At 36.0% G+C, this 22,315-nt stretch overlaps 1 protein-coding gene across 7 annotated transcripts in view; it reads right to left on the bottom strand.

Annotated features, from left to right (window-relative positions):
• Positions 1 to 22,315, bottom strand: part of LOC129749058 (small conductance calcium-activated potassium channel protein) — a 759,751-nt gene that overhangs the window by 599,609 nt on the left and 137,827 nt on the right. For 2 of the 7 annotated variants that reach the window (XM_055743894.1, XM_055743892.1), the window contains 2 exons: positions 20,004 to 20,811; positions 19,359 to 19,748 (listed from right to left, as the gene is read on the bottom strand). The exons of 1 other annotated variant lie outside the window; for it this stretch is intronic. In XM_055743894.1, the coding sequence (XP_055599869.1) occupies positions 19,359 to 19,397 (39 nt within the window). In that variant the 5' untranslated portion in view covers positions 19,398 to 19,748; positions 20,004 to 20,811. Of the gene's footprint in view, positions 1 to 19,358; positions 19,811 to 20,003; positions 20,812 to 22,315 lie in introns of all 7 variants that reach the window. 4 more of the 7 variants (XM_055743897.1, XM_055743895.1, XM_055743893.1 and 1 more) reach the window with 4 other exon arrangements.

Below are 22,315 nucleotides of genomic sequence, written 5' to 3' on the forward strand. Positions count from 1 at the left end.
CTAGCAACATTAAAAGGCACTCGAATAGACCTAGCTATTTCCCCATACAAGACGGTGTCTTGGCTAAACAGGGAACTTTAGCAAAAGTATGTGTCAATGCGAGGTGATTTGGATTCTAGCAGTTTTCTATTCCATAAGCTTTCTTGTAACTTGTTACATTTCCCCCGTACTTGGGAAAAAAAATTCTAAATTTTTTTTAACGGTTTATTTTTACCGTTCAACTAATTTCGGCAATAGTTTAAATACCAAAAATAATTACTTACATATTGTTTTCATTCAACTTTTTTCGGCGGCGGCCATCTTTAATCTCGTTGGTATCGATGATTATGCTTTCCATTTACACGAATTTACTTTGAATAGTTTTAACTCCACTTCTTTTTCATCTTTTTCTCTTCTAATCTTTTAACCATGCACTTTTTCAACTCATATCGGTTATGATTTTTTTGTATTTATTAGCTTTGGACCCACCGTTCTTCATTTTTTCCTATATATTCGGCCTCCAAGACTCTCATCGAACCAGCATTTGAAATTATCTGGTTTTTTTAAATTTTTGCATCCACTCAAAATTCTTTCAAACCTGTTTTTTTTTGTTAAGGTCACCACTTAAACGGAACCGCGCGCGAATTACATTCTGCGCCTTGAAACTACCGATTTTACTGAAGCGGCCTTTTCGACTGACAGTCCGATTTTTTTTCTACCTAGGTATCCCATACATTACGTCACTAAATGAGAGTGTCCTTAAACTATGTTCCAATTTCCTACTCTTTTCGCCGGGTTTTCCATGGCTCACCTCTGTGGTGGGATTTATTTCTTATTATTCCTACCCCTCAACATAATTTTTGTATAGATCCTTATCCTACCTGCGATGTTTTCTTGTGACGTTTCGCTTTTCATCGCCAAGTTCTTCCGAGCTGCCAACCAATACCGAACAGTTTCCGTCGCGATTTTTGGAGTTCGAATTCGTACACGCGAGTGATTTTTGTTTTTTCTACGTTTAACTTCGGTAAATTAAACGGGTTTTTCCTCAAATACTGTTCGAAATATTCTTCTAGTAATCTTTATTACTTATCATCATGCGCAAAGGGGGTACGGATTGTGTCAACATCATCATTCTTCGTTTTCTTCAAAGAGCTGAGAATGAATCGCGAATCACTGTACATACCAGCAGGGTTGCCAACATATATTTTAAATAATCAGGGAACTGGTGAAATAAAAATCAGGCAAAATCAGGCTACATAAGTAACGGAAATTCTTCTAAAAGTGATGACCTTTTTTTTTTTTTTGGTCATCACTCTTCATTTTTACTGTGTTGTGGGCCTACTTGGTTGCATAATTCTACAGCCGAACGATTCCTTTTCATTCCCTTTTTAAGATATGAATTAATGGGAATCTTTCGATTGGTTTCATTCAGCCACATTTTCGCTTTTTAACTTCAGCAATGGTACCTAATTTAGTTCCTTACTACCCATTTTTCATCACATTCGCAAAAATCAGGCAAAATCAGGCATTTTTTGAAAAATCAGGGAAATTCAATGGCTTTTCAGGTTGTCAGGCAGAGCCTCGAAAAATCAGGCAATCCCTGAAAAATCAGGCATATTGGCATCTCTGCATACCAGGTATTTTTTCCATATGTGTTAGTGCTGTGTTATTTTTTCCTTTGCTTAAGTGCTTCGAATGACCTTGCCCTTGACCTTTTGTTATGCATAACGAATAGGAATCAAAACAAAACCCACATTTGCTCAACTGCATCCTAAACTCAGATGGCTGCAACGTTACACGATTTGTCTATGTATCGTGTGACCAACATCTTTTAAATAAGTGGTCGTGAATCTCGTTTTTAAGCTTTTTTTCCTCAGATTTGAGCTTTTTTTACCTTGAGAAGATAGGAGACGAAAGCTTAAATCTGAGGAAAAAAGCTTAAATCTGTCAAAACGAGGGGAAACAAAGGGGAAATCTGAGAGATGTGCTCCATACGGTTTGAATAGCGTTGCCGCCGTCTGCCTAAACTGTGTGCTAGGGTTTACAATGCAGTTTTCAACTTTTTCCATCAATAAAATTTTACCAATTTTTAATTTTTTCTTAATTAATTTTTTTTTCTTACGCTGTTCCGAGCCATACATGTTTACCATTTATGGTCTTTGCCACATTACATAATTCAATTTTTAGGCAACCATCGACCTAGTATAGCATATAGGACATGGCTGTAGATAATTGGTCATAATCTGTTGCCTCTACAGACTCGCACCTTATTCGAACCTCTACTTCCCTTTCTCGATATGTTTTGCATATCACTCCAGGTATGTTTTATTTCAGCTAGGCTTTGCCTCATATGTTATCATAGCCCGATGGGTGCCCGTTTAGGTGAACTTATTTTATTTCCGTTGTAAATCTGCTGAACGGAAAACTCCCAGTTTTTTTCCTTCCATATCTTCCAATTCGTAGCAGTGAGCTCCGCGTTTTGCTACGACTCTTGCTTCGGTGTATGCCTCAGCTAATTTTGAATTGAAACCTTTTAATTTGTTAGATAATGTGTAATTTTTCTTAAAGACTATCTCTCCTAATTTAAAATCTTGTGTATTTTTAGATGCTCTTAAATTATAATATTTCCCATACCTCTGATAGGCCTTCTTCAAATTTTCTTTCACTTCAAGGAATATGTTTTTCATATCCCCTCTAATTTTTTCAGGGTCATACTCAATTTCTGAAGCTGTTTCCCTTATTTCTCCATACTCTTCTCCCGACCGAATATAGTTTCTACCAAAATTTATGAAATATGGAGTGAAATTGGTAGATTCATGTACCGCTCTGCCGCTCATAGCAAGTCCGTCCCATTTGCATTTTCATCATTTTTGAGTTTATCCGTGGAATCACCTTAAAATTATCGGTAGTTTTAGGAGAAAAAAAAATTTTGAGTACTTTGTTCTGATGAACATTGAAAAAAACCTCAAGTAAATTTGTCCCATCGTGAAAATGATCGCAAGTCGGTCCCATCGAAAAAATCATCACAAGTCGGTCCCAAAGTCAATAATTATAGTGATAGAAGACCATGCAGTGTGCTTTGAAATATAACGTTGATACTGCAACAGTTGTGCAGCCTGCAGTTATATTGGATATGATACAGAACAACCCGATTGTTACAGCAATTTCTCGCATGTTATAAAAAAAAAGATAAATATTTTTGCTATTTTTCCTAACATTCTACATAAAATTTGAATTGTATAAAATAATAACGCAAAAAAGGTTTTTACTTACAGTTCTCTTCATACCCTACATTAAGCTTTTTAAGCTTATTTCTGAATTTATCCGGCCGGGAAAATTCGATAATTTGCACTCAAAAATAAGGCAATCTCCTGGGCAATGGATTTCTAAATTTTAAACTCAAAAACCGGGCCATAACCGGTCAAATCTGGTCAAAATCCAGGTATTTTCCTATAGAAGGCAAGAGAAAAGGTAAAAAATGGACACTTGAAAACAGATATTTTTACCAAGACACATCAACGGCGGGCATTCAAATCTTATTTTACTATTCCAAAAATGTATGCGAAGCTATTTTATTTTATATTCGAAGTAATTTGTCCCAAAATTGATACATTTCATGAATTAAATAGAGTTTTTGGTTTGTATTTTGCAAAAATTGTGAAAAAAACTAAAAAAAAAACGGGTTTTGTTCCCTCGATATCCGGGCAACCGGACCAGACCGGGTATTTCCCATTTTAAAGATCCGGTAGCCTGGTTAAAATTGGGCAATCTGGATTGCTTACCGTAGGTTGTTCAAGAAATAGGTTCCGATAGACCGGGACAAGCTCTCTTCTAGCCTTGTTTTTTTCATCAGCGTTAGCAGTTTGCTATGGAATGGGACTGACTTGCTATCATTTTTGCTAGATACCTACCATGAAAATATTCGCATATGCGTCCCAGAGCATAATTTTTATCACAAACAAACCAAATTTTGGTATTTTTGAACGAGCAATGATGCAAAAGTATTTGTTTGTCACGTAAGTAACAAATGCTGTTAATTGCCGCCATCAAAACCGTGGGAAAATTCGAAAATTCTCAAAACAAGTAACAAAATCCAATTGCTGTTTTCTCAACTCAACAAAAATGCAAATGGGACGGACTTGCTATGAGCGGCAGCGCTGTTCTTATTGCATTTGCAATCTCTTGTAAATTTTCATCCCATTTATTTTGTACTCCTCCCTTTAAAAACGCCCGAATTGCAGAGACGATAACTCGGTTCACCCTTTCTGTGGGGTTATTCGCCGGATGGTAACTTGCATTGGTCCAATGGTTAACTTTATATTTGGTCATTAACCCTTTAAACACCGCTGATTTAAATTGTGGTCCATTATCCGATATCAAAATTTCCGGCACGCCAAACATTAAAAATATCATTGATTCTAAAAAAGTTGTTAATGCAGTAGTTTTGGCTTCTCGCATCGGCTGTACAATCACAAATTTCGAGAAATGATCGGTCAACACTAGCAGCACAGTATTCCCGTTTTTTGACCGCGGAAAAGGTCCCATGAAATCAACTGAAATAACTTGCCATGGCATTTCAGCTAACTTTGGTTTCCCCATAGGTGGTATTCGGGCTGTATTTGGGTGTTTAGATTTCTTGCACGTGTCACATCCTCGACAGTATCGCTTCACCTCTCCTTCCATCCCTGGCCAATAATACTTTTCCTGTATTTTCTTCAAAGTTTTGTATGCTCCAAAGTGCGCAATATTATGTTCTGCTTCTAGTATTTTGATTTGATCTGCTTTTGATGGCATGAGCTTCCAATCATATCTTGGATCCGAGGGATTTCGGGACTTTACGTATTTGTACACATGATCCCGAATGACTCTAAAATTAGAATATTTTTCCTCATTATTCTTGATTTTAGTTTTGAGTGCTTCTAAATCTAGATCTATGGTCAATGTGTCGACTTCCGGTATCGCTCTTGACAACGCATCTGCCATAATATTGAGCTTCCCTTTCCTGTATTCTAAAGTCATTTCGTACTGTTGTAATTTTAATGCCCAACGAACTAGTCTTGCCGAATTTCCTTCAATGCTCACCTGGTTAAGCCATTTCAAAGATTGGGCGTCCGTTACTACCTTGAAGTGGGTTCCTTCCACGTAATGTCGAAATCTTTCAATTGCTAAAATGACTGCTAAGCATTCACGTTCTGTTGCTGAATATTTGCGTTGTGTAGCCGAAAACTTCTTCGAAAAGTATGCGATTGGTCGCCGTACACCCTCCTGTTGTTGTACCAGTACAGCTCCCGCGGCCACATCTGATGCATCCGACTCAATTGTGAATTGCTGGCTAAAATCTGGATTTGCTAAAATTTGATGAGAAATCAATAGACCCTTTACTTCTTGTAAAGCTTTATCTGCTTCTGCCGTCCAGATAACTTTAGATCTCGCTTTTTTTAACAAATCTGTTATCGGACTAAGAATTGTACTATAGTTTGGCACAAATTGTTTGTAGAACCCTAACATTCCCATAAGTCTTCGCACTTCCTTGACTGTTTTTGGCGCTGGATAGCTCAAAATTGGTTCTAATTTTGAACTATCTATTGACAATCCGTCTTCTGATAGATTGTATCCCAAGTAAGATATTTTTTTTTGACAAAATTTAGACTTTTCTACACTTATGGATAAATTGGCTCTTCTTAATCTTTCACTTATTGTTTTCAACAACTTCAAATGTTCTTCCATAGTCTTTGAAGTAATCACTATATCGTCCAAATATACAAAAACTCGAGGTTCTAAATCGAACCCCAGCACTTTGTTCATCAGTTTGGTTTGACTTATCGGAGCTCCAGATAGCCCAAATGGCATCACTTTAAATCGGTATAGGGATTTACCCGCTCTAAATGACGTATAATCTCGGCTTTCTTCTGCCAGTGGAATCTGCCAATAAGCTTTCGAGAGATCTATCGTCGAGAAATATTTGGCTTTTTCTATCCTCCCCAAAATCATTTGCATATCCGGAAATGGATATGCTTCTTTTTTCGTTACTTCGTTGATTCGGCGACAGTCCAAACAAAGTCTCCATTCTCCTGAAGATTTTTTTACGGGCAATAGCGGGTTACACCAATCCGACTGTGACTCCTCTATTACATCTAACTCTATCATCCTTTGTATTTCTTTCTCCATTTCGTTTTGGATTGCTGGTGACCATCTATACCTAGGAGGTTTCTTTGGTTTCTCTCCTTCCAGAATATCAATCCGATGTTCCATTAATTGAGTACGTCCCAGCTTTCCGTTGCCTTTCAACTCCTTCACTATTTGTTCTAGCTCCAATCGTTCTGCTTCTGAGAGTTCGTGCTCTGTTTGTATCCGCTGTATTTCGACATCCTTTGGAGGTTCAACCGATGGTAAGTCAAGACTCCTATCTTCCTCCTTCTCTTCTGGCTTCTGGTATTCTTTTGTTGGCTCTAAAACAAGGTTTACTTCCTTAACCTCTTCTACAAAATCATTTTCTAATAAACTGTTGGATATTTGACCATGTTCCACTTGATTTATGTCCAAAAGCGCCAGGCGACCATTTTCTTCCATCGCAGGTGAAATCTTAAACGACTCCCAAAAATCGTTTCCAAGAATCAACTTCTTCGAGATGTTAGGAACTATTAAAGTTGGAATAACCTTCGTTTTTGACCGAAAGGTGTATGGAATGTAAATAAGTTTTAGACACTCATGTGATGTCCCGTCCGCTGTTCGAATTTTCAAATTTGTGGAGCTGGTTCGAAATTGATGTTTTCCTATTAGTTTCTCATCACTTAAAATACTCACTGCAGCTCCTGAATCCAGTAAACCCTCCAACTTTGTTCCTAGTATCGTAACTTCAATATGTGGACATCGATTTTCGCGTACATGAATTGTCAACACTTGTTCAAATTTGTCGAACCTAATTGGTTTGGGAGACATCAGCTTCCTCTCCGAAGGAATGCTCCCTAATTTCCTTCCTGGTACTCGTTTTTTTGTTGCTCATTTCTACCCCTCCTGTGATTTCCTGGACATGAAGATGCTACTACGTTTTGATGACCACAAATATGGCAAAATATTTGTTTGCTTCGTTGACAATTCCTCCAATAATGCCCGAATTGCTTACAATTCCAGCATAAAATCGCATTCTCTCTTCCATCAACCGGCGTGTTAGTTTCTGGAACATTTAGTCTCATTGGTTTTCTGCTAGGTCCTCCAGCAATAGCGTTCACGTCTTCGAACCCATAATTATTTGTATCATCCTGTAGATCTACCTCTTCCAGACAATTAACGTTGAATATTCGATTCCGTTGGCTGTATGCTTTGTAGACCGATTTGTCTAGATCATAGCAAAGACTACACAACACTTCCACGTCTATGTTCGTTGTGTTTATAAATGCTAGATGTGGTCGGTACCAGTCTCTCATGTTCTCTATCAGTAGGGGAGAATGAGGATACTTGATCCCTGGGGATACTTGATTCCTTAGCTATATCTCGAAACTGGAATGTCTTACAAAGATCAAATGTTCTAGAAAAATGTGCCAAAATGAGCAAAATAACAATGCTTGTAGTTTAAAAAATTTTAACAAAATTATTGTTAGAGTAATTGAACTTTGTTTGAAAAATTTCACAAAATGTAACTTGAAGATCTTTTTTCATCACTTTAAAATGTTCCTTACATGGGAAAATTATGAAAAAAATATTTGTTCCAATGTATCAATCGTTCGAGCGTAAAATGAACTTTATAATGCCATATTTTCAAAGCAATGGAAAACCCTCAACTTTTTTCAGAAAAAGTTTTCTAAAATGTTGATTATGGGTACAATTGATCCCCTAAAGTTGGTTACAACTGATCCCCCTTCCAAACGGCATATTCTTCTTCTGAATTGATCGTTATGAATGCTGATTACGAAATTACAAATATTTATCCAAAAACTAATATTTATCGAACAATTGCCTGAAGAAAAGAGCAAAAATAATTAATTTTCTCTTAATTATAAAAAATAGCGCCTTTAAGTATGCAATGTTATTAGCGTTGAGACAAAGTTATAGAATTTTCTTCTTATGTCTGCTATAAATTGTGAAATGAGAACAAACATGACAAAAATAGTCAATTAACATTCTATCTTGGGGTTTTGTTTGATTTTTATGCAAGGGTTAGGGCTTCCTGAATAAAAGATCAAGTCTCCTTCAATAGGGGATCAAGTCTCCCCTAACTTCAGAAAAATCGCAATTTTTTTACTCCCACGAAAATGCTTCTAGTTCATCAACGGGTTCAAGTATTGTTCTAATTTTTGGAGCATAGAAACTTGAAGTTACAAGCTGTCAGAAAATGTCAAAGACGAAGAGTTGCTAAATTTTTCCAAAAAGCTATGGTGAAAATAAGAAAAGGGGATCAAGTATCCCCACTCTCCCCTATATTTATTTTCGCCTTATTGTCCAAGGGATTCGACATTTGTTGGCTTAACCGTTCGATTTCACTAACAAACGTAATGAAGGGCTCGTGAGGTAACTGTTTTCGATCCCGCATTTGTTGTTCTATGACCTTGTCCTTATTTGGAACTTCGAAACGTAAACGCAGATAATATTTAAAAAGCTGCCACGACGTGAGTTTATTACTAAATGTGTAATACCAGCTTTCAGCTTGTGATTCGGGTTTGAACAAAAAAATTGCGTTTCCCAACAGCTCGATATCCGACACCTGGTTATTTTTTGCTAACACTTCTACTCTTTTGATGAACTCTTCTACCGACATTCCTCTAGGATCACCGCTGTATTTTATTTGCCATTTATCAATTGGAATTCTAAATCTTGACTCTATAGGTATGTTGCCTGCAAATACATTTCTATTCGACGTTTGCGAGTTAAAATTTTCTGTTTCTCCCACGCGTTGCTGAGCTTGTTGTTGTCTCTGAAGTCTCTCATCGTCCCACGGCGGTATTCCATTGAAATAACTCTGGGATTGTTGGTGATTCATTCGATTTCCACTTCCGTAATTAGGTGGATTCGATTTCGGCCCACTTCCGAAATTCCTCAATGCTTCTGGTTCCATCCGAACGTCATTTTGCTGTTGATAGAACCTTCTTGTTCGGTTTAATTCTTCCACCATCTGTTGTTGCTGTCGGTCGATTTTATCCTGAAAAATTTGAAGATTTTGCATCAATTTTTCGGTCATTGTTTGCATCTGAACCGCCAGTTCTTCTTGTACTATCCGATTGATTTCTGTTACATCTCCTTTATTAACTGCTTGTCCTTTTTGCTGCTCTTGATTGCTCTCCTTTTGAACTTCCTGTCCGTTTCGATTGATTGGCTGTCCTCTTTCCTCCCCTACATCTGTCAAATCCATTAAGTCTTGAACCGGAAGTCTTACCTCGTCGTTTTCTCGTCTGCCTCCTGCGGCGCCTTGTAGCCCCGTTTGAGTTGATGTTTTTTCTTGATTATCTGCTCTGATTTCTGAAGACCTGGGTACTCTAGCTGGTGGTGGAAATCCCCAAAGTGAATCAGCTCCTGTTGTGTTGTTCCTATTGTGCCTTGAATTGATCATTCTCATTCTAGAAACTCTTTCTTCGGGAATTGCATACACATCTAAAATCAAATCTATTTCATCCAAAAATTCTTCTTTCATGTTCACTTGATGTTCATCCACTGCATTAGATCTTAACACTCTTAACCTAAGGTGACGTAATCTTGACAGAAGTGGTTCCCTTGTCCCATTACGTTCAAGTTCTTGCCGAATAGTAACTAGTTTCATCTGTATTACCGTGGAATCAGCCACAATCGTTTTTTTCGCGTGTAATAATCTCGGTTCCATTATCTCTTCCGTTTGTGCTTTTCGCAAAACTTCCCTTTGTTCTTCGATCGAAATTCTTGACGAATACAAATTTCGAATATTCAATTCATATTCGACTTCATCTGGGAGCAGGTCATAAGGGTTAATATAAGTCCCTAGACCAACTTGTTGAACAGCGTAAGCCATAATAAAATTTCTGAATTATCTCTCCAAAACCTTTTTGATAATCTAAGATTGCTGGATGTAATAAAAATTGTTATGAGAATAATTCGACTTCCTGATCAAGTCTTCAAAATCAAAATCTATGCTACAATTTATTTCAATCTTTCAAAGCTATTCTCACTCTTAATTCTTAATTCCGGTTTCTGCATAGAATCAATATGACACTGTCGTTTAATTCAGTTTTGTACCTATCTATAGTAAACCTTACTAAAATACCAAAAAAACCATTAAAAAAAACCATAACCGAATAAGTATCAAATAAAAATATTTTGTATCAATTTTCCAATACCAATTGCCGATCTTGTGCATAAAAATTCTCTTCTGCTATAAATTATGTGATATGTAAATAATTTCCTTTTGTATATGTATCTCAATCAACTCCAACAAATTTACTTTAATTCTTACTTCAATCCAACTCAAAAATGTATATTATTCCAAAAATATAAATACTACTAAAACTTAACCCAGTTGGGCGCCAATGTAACGATCACTGCTAGGTGGATGGGATTGCGGAAGGAACATACTCTGCTTAAAGCGCCAAGCAAGACAAGAAGTTGTTTTGCATGCGAAGTAGCAATGTCGTTCGATGCCCGACGAGACTCTCAAGGCGAGTTTGGTTTTTTAAAGATCGCGATTCCTTCCAACCGTAGACAGAGTTGTAAACTGGCACGATTTAAAAACAAAAACTCTAAGAAAAATCTTTATAAGGAAACATCTGATCCGAAAGTAAAAAAAAAGAAGGAACCAACCCAAAAACAACACTACCAGTTCTCCTCTCAGTTTCCAGAAGCTACTTAGTTTTATTTAAAAATTGCACAAGTTATTTTGTTTCGGTGTTTCTAATCTTCCTGGTGTTCAAATGGTAGGTCTCACGGTAAGAGTTGGAAATTGTCCCACCAAAAACTTGTGCCTGTCCAACAAGGGCTAATGGACAGAATTTACGATCGATCGATTTTATCAAAATGCGTTCATTTAATTTGATGTGGTGAAATGTGTGGGTCTGACCTTATTTTTCAGCTTTCCTTATGTTTGGTGAGTTGCTCCCACGATGACGGGTATCCTGCGGTGGTGGTGGCGATGATGGTGGAGGTGGCGGCGACGATGGTGGCGGTAGCGGTGGTTAAGTTGATGCGTGCACGTCTTACTCCAGCTTCTAACTCCAAACCAATTGGCGATGGCCCGGCTTGCTCCGAAGTTCACTGTCGAAGATGCCGGCAATTGACGACCGACAAATCTTCGGCGAAGGCCGTGGTATCCTTCGCTGGCCCACGATGCGACGGAGCTATCCCAACTCTGCAGGCGAACACTATGTCCGAACCCCAGAGCCGTAGAATAGCTCAGGCTGAGCGACCGTAGTCACCCAAAACCCTACACCGTTGCTAACACCTTCACTTGAAGGAATGTTAGTCCTTCAAGAAAGATATACATTGATCGGGGTTCTATTGAGAAATTTAATTGACCACCAATTACCTGAACTTCGAGCGGGGAATGGCCACGGGGTCACACGATTGGCAGTGACCGATTGCAATCACTCACCACTGGAAAAATTTATCTTTATTGCCTAATTACTCCTTTATTACTTGAGGATAACCTACGTGATTGGTTCCGAAACGGCTCACACGGGCCTGGTTCACGTTCTCACCACGTTTATTTAACGATTTGTTAAATTCGTTTTCTCGATTACTGTAATTTGTAACTAACTTAATTTTTGTTTTTTTTCCTTTTCAGGTAAGTTCCGATACTTACATTAACGTATCGACGGCTTAAATTATATCGAATAACTTCGAAATGCTATGCGGGGAACCACTTAAATATTTCACTATCAGTTCCCACATGGAACGCACAAACCGTTCACTATACCAGTCGATTCGAGAAGAAACCAGTAATGTAGTCTCAGGTCGTTCCCCCCCGAAAGTATAAAAAATGTATCTCAATCCACTACTACAGGTAAGTGCCTTTTTCAAAAAATTCTCTTACTTGTTAAAAATTTGATTGGCTATCTGCCAGCATTTTATCAGCGATCAGATGTGTTCTGCTCCACGGTTGGAACGGAATGAGTGGTTCCCTAGTGACCACTAGGAGCGCTAGCAACATTAAAAGGCACTCGAATAGACCTAGCTATTTCCCCATACATAAGGTTGCCAGAATTTTCTCCACTCCCATCCGGGCCTAGCAATTCCGGGCATTTTTTCAAAAAAACCTGGCAAAATCCGGGCATGGATTTCAATTTTTCAAATCCAAAAACCGGGCTAAAACCGGGCAAAATTTAGGTGTTATTATATATAAAAGCAAAGAAAAAATGCAAAAACAATGAAATTAATATTTTATTAATGTAATTGCAGACTTCCAAAAACTTTTTGGAACACTTAAATATTTAAAGGTTTATAAAAGTAAATCAGCGAAATTATTTGAAACAACCGTTGAAAATTTCCATACCGTTAATCGATTTAGCTGAAACTTACTCTAAACTTTGTTTTTTTTTTTTGGTTTCTTTGTGAAAATTGTGAAAAAATCCGGGCAATATCCGGACTTTTTTCACGATATCCGGGCAACCGGGCCGGACCGGACTTTTTCGAAATTTTGCATCAAATATCCGGGCAAACCCGGATAAAACCGGGCAATCTGGCAAGCTTACCCATACAAGACGGTGTCTTGGCTAAACAGGGAACTTTAGCAAAAGTATGTGTCAATGCGAGGTGATTTGGATTCTAGCAGTTTTCTATTCCATAAGCTTTCTTGTAACTTGTTACAAAATAACAAATTTGTTTTTAACGAAAAATTTAGACGTTAATTGATTTGTGATGCTTTTAATTTCAAATCATCGTTTGGAAAACTCAACATAGAGAAACCTGAAATACCGTGCCATGAATGCATAAAGTGTTGCATTTATTTCGTACTTCAACGGTGTCTCTGGGAGAAAACTTATTTTTTCGAAAATTAGCATCGCTAATATTTGCACCATTCAAAAGCTGGGGCTTTCCCCTTCCATTTGAGCCCAAATTTGAAATAATCCACCGGGGGGTCTAGAATCTAGAACATTTTATTTTTTTGAAGATTTTTAAACCTTTTTAACGGTTTTTTCAAAGAAAAAATGATAATTATCACTGTGAAAACGCTCGTCTTACCTTTAGCGTAAATCCAATATCATATGTCGATAACATGATTTAATAGAAAATTTTTCTGGCTACAATTCAGCGTCAAAGTGATACAAATTGGGAGAAAAGGGTTGGAATGTCACAAAGAGAGTAATTATTATTTCATTTGAAAAATCTAATAAAACTTCTCACCACTGGTTGTACTAAGACCAGAAAAAGTATTCCACGAGTTTTGTTATTCATTTTAGAATGTACAAATGTTTTAAACGGTCTATTTACTAGAGTGTCCTACCCGGGATTTCCCGGTCGGGAATTCCCGGGAATTAGAAAAAGTCGGGAATTCCCGAATCCCGGGAAACGCTTAAAAAATCCCGGGAATTCCCGAAGCCAGTAAAATGTGTTAAAATAATACAAATTTACACTATTTAAAATGGAAAAAATAATCAGATTTAGCAAGGAAAATAAGAGTTCTATCACTGACTATACTGACTGTGCAATCGATTTGGTTTGTTGGATAATTTTTCCAACAGTATACAATATCGATTCCAGAGTGCGCACCGATAGATTCGAAGAAATGTTATCCCAGTTAGAAAGCGCCAACCAACTTAAAAAGAAACAGGCAATTTCTACGATAAAACCAGGATAAACAGGTACATTTTTCCTACAGGGCATTTTTTGTCAAATTTTGCAGGTTCGCAATACCGACACCACCTACCGTCGGTATTGTGAACCTGTGAAATTTGACAAGAAAAATTAGCTAGTCAAATTTTTGTTCTAAGTGTCATGTCAGTGTGGTTCTACCTTGATGGCTTAATCTTAAAAATATTTTTTTCTCTTAAATTTGGTTTACATTGAATTTGATGAAAAAATGTTTTTCCAATCCGCTACGGAAAGAATATTAATGTTCTATTTTGCAACACTCATAATTTAGAACTTTCGTTTCAGTAGCAAAACATCAGCGAAAAAAATGACATATTGTGAAACAAATGGATAGTTATCCGAAAATTTACAATATTTGATGAATAACCTGAAGTCTAGCTAACTAACTACTATCGATAGTGAGAAATCTTTCTCAATTATTTTTTAATAATTTTTGCAGCTAGAATCAGTCCAGTTTATCGGTTAAAATACTTTGTTTTGATATGCTAATTGAATTTTTGAGGCATTAAAAAAGTTTGAAATGTTTTGCAATACTATGTACTACCTTAAATTAAAAAATACCATATTGATTAGAACTTTTACGCCGTAAAGGGTTAAGAACTTCATGCTGAAATCTTCATTTTAATTTTTTCCCGGGATCCCGGGAATTCCCGGGAAAAGGATGGTCAGATTTCTCGATTCCCGGGAACGCTAAAATGGCCGGGAAATGGACACTCTACTATTTACATTGAAAATTCAATTTTTTTTCGTAAAATTGATCAGGATTATCTGAAGCTATGAGCATTTGTAGGGTTCTGGAAAAAATGTTTCACGTCTTTCTTGAAAATTTAGTTATTTATATGTTGAGCTAAGTTAGTTTGAATACTTAATGAACAAACATTTGGGACTAGGAAACAAATTAGATTTCCTCCGACCTGGATTTCAAAATCAAATAGCTTTGTTGAAAATATTTCATCCTTTTTGATGATTTCTGAAGATTTTCATAGTTTTCACTTTTGGGGCCGTTCAGATACCACGTGGACAGAAAAATGAGGTTTTTGATCCCCTCCCCCCGCCCTGGACAAGCGTGGTCATTTGGTGAACCCCTACCCCCCTCTCCACGTGTCCACGTGGACAGATTTGAAAAAGTTTTGATTTTAAATACCTTTAATTTGACAGTTAGAAAACATCTCTTTTTACCTTTTTGTTATAGAAATGGCTGATTTTGTAAAACCGAATAAGAATTTCCTGATATAAAATAATTCAAAATTTTTAAATTTCTTAGTTATCAAGATTTATCATTTTAAGATTTTGATTTAAACATCTTAATATTTATTCACCTTAAGAAAATATTTTGAAAGTAAGTATGTCCACGTGGACATGACCTAAACCCCTACCCCCCTCTCCGTGGACAAGCGTGGATATTTCCATACCCCCCCCCCCCCCTAAGTTGTTCACGTGGTAAGTGAACGGCCCCTTCGATTGATTGTAAAAAAATATGGGGTTTTATCTGATAGTATGGAACACTGCAAATATTTGTCAGTGGATTTCTGCATTTTTAATTTCCCCTGGAATGTTATTTTCTTACTTTTATGAAAACAAAATATAACATCGTGTCATGAACAGTAGGGGATTTTTTTTTATTATCTGACAATTTTCGCCGGGGGTCTTCAGATTTTCCCCAAAATTGAAAATTTGGTTCATTTTTGCGACTTAGAAACACATATATTTTTTCAGGTTTCTAACATTTTTATTTTTTGAGTTAGCTACGGTTAGATTTTTTTGTCAATAAAAAATAACCATTTTTCAAAGCTACACAACTCTATTGTTTTTCAACGGAAATTATAAATTAGCACATGAAAATGCATTGAAATTTTATCAGCTTTCCAAATAAAATATTTGAAAAAAAAAAATAAACAAAGACTTTCATCTGAAGACACCAAAGTGGGCCTTCAACTCCTTGAAGAGTTATGAAAGAAATAATGACGATAAATTTCTTTTTTTGCGACGAAAACAAACAATGGTCGAACAACTGCACTCACATATGGAGATAGCGCGCATTTCTAACAACATGGAAATAAAAGAACTTACCAAAGCAGGTAAAAAACACTACTTTTCCGTGTTTTGTAGAGTGTTTGCAGCATAACTGACTTTAATTTTCAACCAAAGTTCTTAGTATCGTATTGTTAATGTGATATATGAAATAATGGAAATGTTGCTTTTACAACCTGGTCATATGCTATATAACTTATTAACTTTTCGATTAAAGATCATTGTGAAGCATAATCAATGCCAATAGAAGAAGGTTCAGTCCCTGTGTTTGGGATTACAAAAATGTGATTAAAAATGAAATATAGACGTGCTTTACATAGTTTTTATATCGGGAGCTAAGCACTGGACACCAAAATCCTTTCCCATTGATCAAAAACAAAGTGTAGAAATAATCAAAGAGCTCAGTATGGCCAGCCTAGGCTGTATCATTTCCATTGTAGGTAACATGACATTGAAAATATGATACTTTTACCGTATTCGTTTTCTCCATTCGCCCAGTTTTGAGGTTTACCATACTAGAACGAACATAATTCGTCGTCAGTGTTTTGCTACCTCGATCGCTCACAAATGAATCTTCAGTGTTCCACCGTCCATTTTAAATCAAATCTGGAGAATTACGGATGCAAAACTGAGCGCATAAACTTCTAAAAATGACAGCAAAATTTGCAAAACTTGTTGTGACCTGGTGCAAAACTGGGTATAAACGAATACGTTATTAGATTTTTGGATATAACATGAAGTCAGTTAAGCTGCAACAATCTACCGCCCCTACTTCCATAACAGTCCCATATGCAAAAACAAGCAAGCGAGGAAATCAGCTTTTCCTGTTTTGGAATACATTCTTAAATTGTGATCACCACTTTCGGCATAAACGAAAATCGTTTCTCCTGACCTGAAATTTTCGAAATTGGGTTATTGGTAAGGTCGAGAGCACAATTTTTATTCATTATGGGACTGTTTATCGACCATATTTGAAACCTTTTTCAAATCTACTCCCATAACAGTCCCATACAGAATATTTTTTCTCAACAAGCTACTTTCTAAGACTTAAATTTGATCATTTTTGAACTTCTAAATGCAATTTTCAGAAAAAGAAAGATACAAAATATCGTAAATTCCACATTGTAAGTTGAATCTTTTTACGATTTGTGATTACATCCGATAGTTTTTCGCTCAGGAAGTCATTCCTAAGGAAGTCAGACTTACCTTCGAAAACTCGTGTGCATCATTCGACATCAAGTGAGTTAATTTTTTTATAAATGATTCAAAGCAATAAATCAAAGACTATTTCGCCGAAAGAAGCATTGAAAAGTAACAAAATCCGTGGTATTCCACATAGGGAACTGTTATTCGGGTATATTTCATATAGGACAGCCACAAATTGATATTTTTTTCGAAATTTGTAGAACAAAACCTCTTTTTTTAGTGTTTTATTTTAAATCCCTATGTTGACCTAAAATGACGAAAATTCATATGGGACTGTTATGCGAGTAGGGGCAGTCTACAAAGCACAAAAAAATTGTGATTTTTACCTAATTTGATAAGTTCTTTTGTTTCCATGTTGTTATAAGTGCGCGCTATCTCCATATGTGAGTGCAGTTGTTCGACCATTGTTTGTTTCCGATGCAAAAAAGAGATATGTTGTCATTATTTCTTTCATAACTCTTCAAGGAGTTGATGGCCCACTTTGGTGTCTTCAGATGAAAGTTGCATCATAAATTGAGCTATTCAATGGTATTTTTTGCAAAATATTCGGTGGTGCAGACGGTACTTTTGAACGCCATTTAAAGTTTATTTACAATTTTTTATATTGAAGGTCTTTATTCTTTTTTTTCAACTATTTTATTTGGAAAGCTGTTAAAATTTCAATGCATTTTAATGTGCTATTTAATAATTTTTGTTGAAAAATATCAGAGTTATGTAGCTTTGAAAAATGGTTATTTTTTATTGACAAGAAAATCTAACCGAAGCTAACTCAAAAAATAAAAATGTTAAAAATCTGAAAAAATACATGTGTTAAAAGTCGCAAAAATTAACCAAATTTTCAATTTTGGGGAAAATCTGAAGACCGCCGGCGCAAACCCGTCAGATAATTAAAAAAATCCCCTAATCATAAAGCAGGTAGTTATCTGTGATTTGAGTCCCACTCTTGATAAAAGATCATGTGCTTCAAACATCAATTTCAATATGAAAAACCCCGCTAAATGCTTCTACATATTATTTACAGGCATAAGCCAATTTATCCATTAAATAAATGGAATGTGATTCAAGAAATTTGTGAACATGGTATATTTCATGGATAAACCTTTCTATCAAACGAATTCCTAAATCTTTCATAATTTTTTTCTCAATAATTATTTTTAAAAAACCATCCTTAAATGAAAGTTCCACCTCAAAGAATTAAATTATACAATTCAAATCAAACCCCATAATCACATAATATCCCACAAAAAAAAACTTCAAAATGAATTCTAGAATTAAGCAAATTAAAATTTGTTTTAGCGCAAGGTCCCAAGAAAAATTTGGGCCTGATCAGACTGGGAAGAGCTCGTGCAAAAAAAACTGAAATTTTAATCGGGTTGAACATGAAACACAGTTTTTCACCAATAATTTTGGTCCTTATCAACCTTTTTTTTTATTTGAATTTTTTCCGAAAGATTTTATTATGACAAAATATTATCTGAAAAACGGATTACGATAAGAGGTATGAGAAAAAAAAACAGTTATTATAATTAAAAACTGGCTTTTATACGTCGATTAGCGAACATTGTCAATTGACTCTTCAGAAGTAAATTTTTAAAACTTGCCATCTTTTTTTTTTTTATTATAACCCTAATAAAAATGGGGCTTTGGGATGAAATATTTGTCACAACTAAGCTTCGTGAACAACTATAATGAAAGGAAATCGGCCGATAGAGACTTAAGACAGAGATTTTCCGTGGTCCGAAACTTCGAGATTAAAGTAATGGTATTGAAGAGATGAGTAAATAAGGGAATCGAGTGCAAGACTATTTTTATAAATTTTCTCGGTATATTATCAATACTCACAGCAATAATTTATTTTGTGATTCAGAAGTGACAACCTCATATTCTTCAACAATTCTAGAACGAAAACCGTAGAGTTTTCGGGTACATTTATCGGTGTGTCGTTATCAGTAATGAAGTTAGAAATGAAAAAATAAATGATTTCAAATGCAGTGCGTTTAGGAATTGACGAAGATTGATTTGGTTTGTAAAAACCATTTTGATATTTGACATGAAATTTGGTAATAGTTTGGTTTGATATTTTAGCAAAGCATGTTTTTTTTTTAATAAAGTTAGTGTGTATTGTCGTGAGAGATTTTCTTATTCGACTTTCTTGAAGTTTGTTGAGCATAATTTTAAAATTAAAATCTTGAAAAAAAAAAAAACAAACAAACAGCAAGCAGCAATCGATCACTAATCTACAGCAAAACCATGAACAGAAGTTTGTTAAACTTTAAACGGTAAGTTTTTTTTGTTAATTGCTCCAAAACTTTAAACCAACAACGAAAGAAACCAACCAGAAATCAATTAACAAAGAACGAATCAACTCATCCACGCACCTGTTCGCTAAGAAACACTAGCTCGGTGTCTAAAAGCATCTAACGGGGGGAGATGAAGTAGTTGGAGATGGTGTCGGTAGTTTTGGTGATGGTGTTGGGCACTCTGGCTCGTTTGGATGTTGTTTTCTTAGTCCTGGAAGAGGTTCTTGTGCTTGTTTGAGAAGTTGCGGGAGCAGCAGGGGCAAAACCTTCTGGCAATTGCTCTGTGGTTTCTGCTTCCGGTTTCCGGTCATTTGTAGGGTGATTATTTTTTTTGGTTCTGCTGGCTGAGAGTTGTTTAAGAGTTTTAAAACTAGCTTCGCAAAAGGGTCTTTAAACAGTGCACTATTTGAGCTAACTTTCGGTTTTACCGGTGATCAAATCAAGGGAACAAATTTCATTCTCGTAATCCTAATTTCGAACGCAAACTATCGTATCAATTTTCGATTGAAATAATAAACAAACTAAACATTCTGTGAAAGCATGATAACTTATTTTTTTAATTTACATGTCATTTGAAAAAGTTTTCAATATTTACAGCCTCGTATTGAATTGGATTCAACTGAACGAGCGTAGTAATAATGGGAAATAAAAGTTGGAAAGAAAATGTATGGAAACTAAATAACGTGCACTTGGAAAACTAGCAATAAAAGGGGAAAAAGTCACCTTGAGGAATAGGGTGCGGCTAGCTCTACGTCAAGTCATTTATCTGTTCCCGGCAATTATCGAAGGTCCACCTAATGTGAGTGAGTCGCTTCGAATCTTTTTCTTTCTCGCACTCGCACAAACTCTAAAAGAAATGTCTTTTATTCTTCGGATGTTTTTTTCTGGCTTTTTTCTCTTCTCTTTTGATCCCAGAAAAACTGCAGCTCAACTGATTCACACTGCGTCGGTGTTAGTTAGTAAACTCGATCCAACGATGGGGACACTTTCGATCCGAACGGAAAAATAAAGAAAAACCAACCACCAAACGTGGACGCCACTCTATGGAGCCACCACTTTTCTGTAACTTTCTAAACTTTCAAAAGAAATTGGGTATTCTAACTTTTTCCCAACAGCAGTAGTCAGTCGTCTCGGTGGAATCACACCATCAAACCCCACGACGACTGTTTGCTCTTGTTTTATTTTGCTTTACTTTTTTACTCTACAGAAAACTTTTATCCCCCTCTCCTTATTCACTCACTTACATGCTCACTTGTCCTATTTGCACTTTCCGGAGCCACTCGTTGCGGGGCGGGGGTCTTCTTCACATAATTTCAATGCTGCGAAACTCTCCCGACTTTGGAATGAAATTGGCTGGATTTGTCTTCTTCTCAATAACACCACCCGCACTAAGATTGCAACTTATGATTGTTCAATTTTTACGAGTTTTATTCGCTTCTATATTTTTTTCAACTTTCTGTTTTCCTTCACTGGAACGATGGAACTTATCCGTTTGTTGTTTGTTGTTTGTCAGCGCGGCGAATGGCATCAGCTATTTTGGGGGAGGAGGAAGGTTAAATTGAGATCAGAGATGTTATGTGCAATCAACGGCGACAACAGCAAACAAAAACAGCACCCCAGATGATGACAACAACGGCAACGACGACGACGTCAACTTTGGAGTAGGTACGCGATGATTGCAACGAGATAGGGCAGCGCGTCTAGAACGGTTAACGCTTCAGCACTTCGGCGAGACGACTTTCAGCCGCCATCCTTTAGTTGTGTGAGAAATGAGCACTGAACGACAATGATGGAAATCTGGATGTTTTTTTCTCTGTACCAACTCATCGTACTTTCGCAGAATTGAAATCAACTTTTCATGGTGTAATTATAAGATTTTCCAACTCAATTCTGCATTTTTTTTAAATCAAATCTTTGTTCGTGCCTACGAGAGCGAATTTAGAATATTTATTTTAATTTTGCTGTTGGTTTTAATTTTCATTTTTTTTTATAAAATGTTTTCTCAATACACGAATAACTTGAAAGTATGGGATGAATCTGCTCAATCCCTCCACTAAAGTGACTCTAGTTCAAATTGGAATACTGAACTTATTTTTGAATAATTTATTATTCCTCAAGTTACATTCTTAGTGGGTAAGTCAGTAGACTTACATATAAAAATTAAGTTTTATTAGAGATTTGAAGCGTCTTAGTAAGAGCACATTTGCTGTTCATTGAGTCTATTGTATGAAGGAAATAAAAAACTTGCTTTCAAGAAACGCGAATTAAGAAAGTTGGTGTAGTTTTTATCTCCTTTTCTATTTGGATCAGAATGTTTTATATTCTACTGTATTTTCTAAACCAGTATGGAACAGTTATTGATCATTAAGCAAAACTAAGATACGTTTGGGTAAGTTGGACTTCAAATGCCTGCAGAATTGAATAGCTCAATTTAAACCAATTTTAGAGATGATGCGTGTTGTTTTGAGTAAGACGGGTACCCAATAAAAAAGAAAATTTTATCCAAAATAGTAGAAAAGAAAAATACACACCTCTAGCTGAAAAAAACAAAAAAAAAACAGACCAGCAACCCCGTAACGCAATAAAATGGAAAGGAATTGGAAGGAATGAAAAGTACTCATTTATTTTTTTAATTTACACGGTCTAAATTGGAAAAATGGATCAGATTAGACAATGAAATAAATAGTTATACCTTGATATTTGGCTTAGACCACAGATGGACAGATGTACAAGGTAAGCCTTGAAACGTATATAAAGTCCCACCAACCATTTTGTATCATTTTTATGGTTTTTGATTGAAAACTGTAAAAAAAATTCAGTGTAAACAAAAAAAAATACAAACATGAGGTAATGAGGTAATTGTTATAGTTTTTTTTACTGAGATGGGTACTTGATGAGTTTTGATAAAATTACTGATGAAATTTCGAAACACATTCATGATTCATGAAAAATATTGTTTTAAAACTTGTTCGCTATTACTTTCGAACTTGCTTGAAGTACTTAATGCTGTACAATTATAAAAACAGGAGTGACAC

Source organism: Uranotaenia lowii, chromosome 2, assembly GCF_029784155.1.
Source record: "Uranotaenia lowii strain MFRU-FL chromosome 2, ASM2978415v1, whole genome shotgun sequence".
Taxonomy (NCBI): domain Eukaryota; kingdom Metazoa; phylum Arthropoda; class Insecta; order Diptera; family Culicidae; genus Uranotaenia; species Uranotaenia lowii.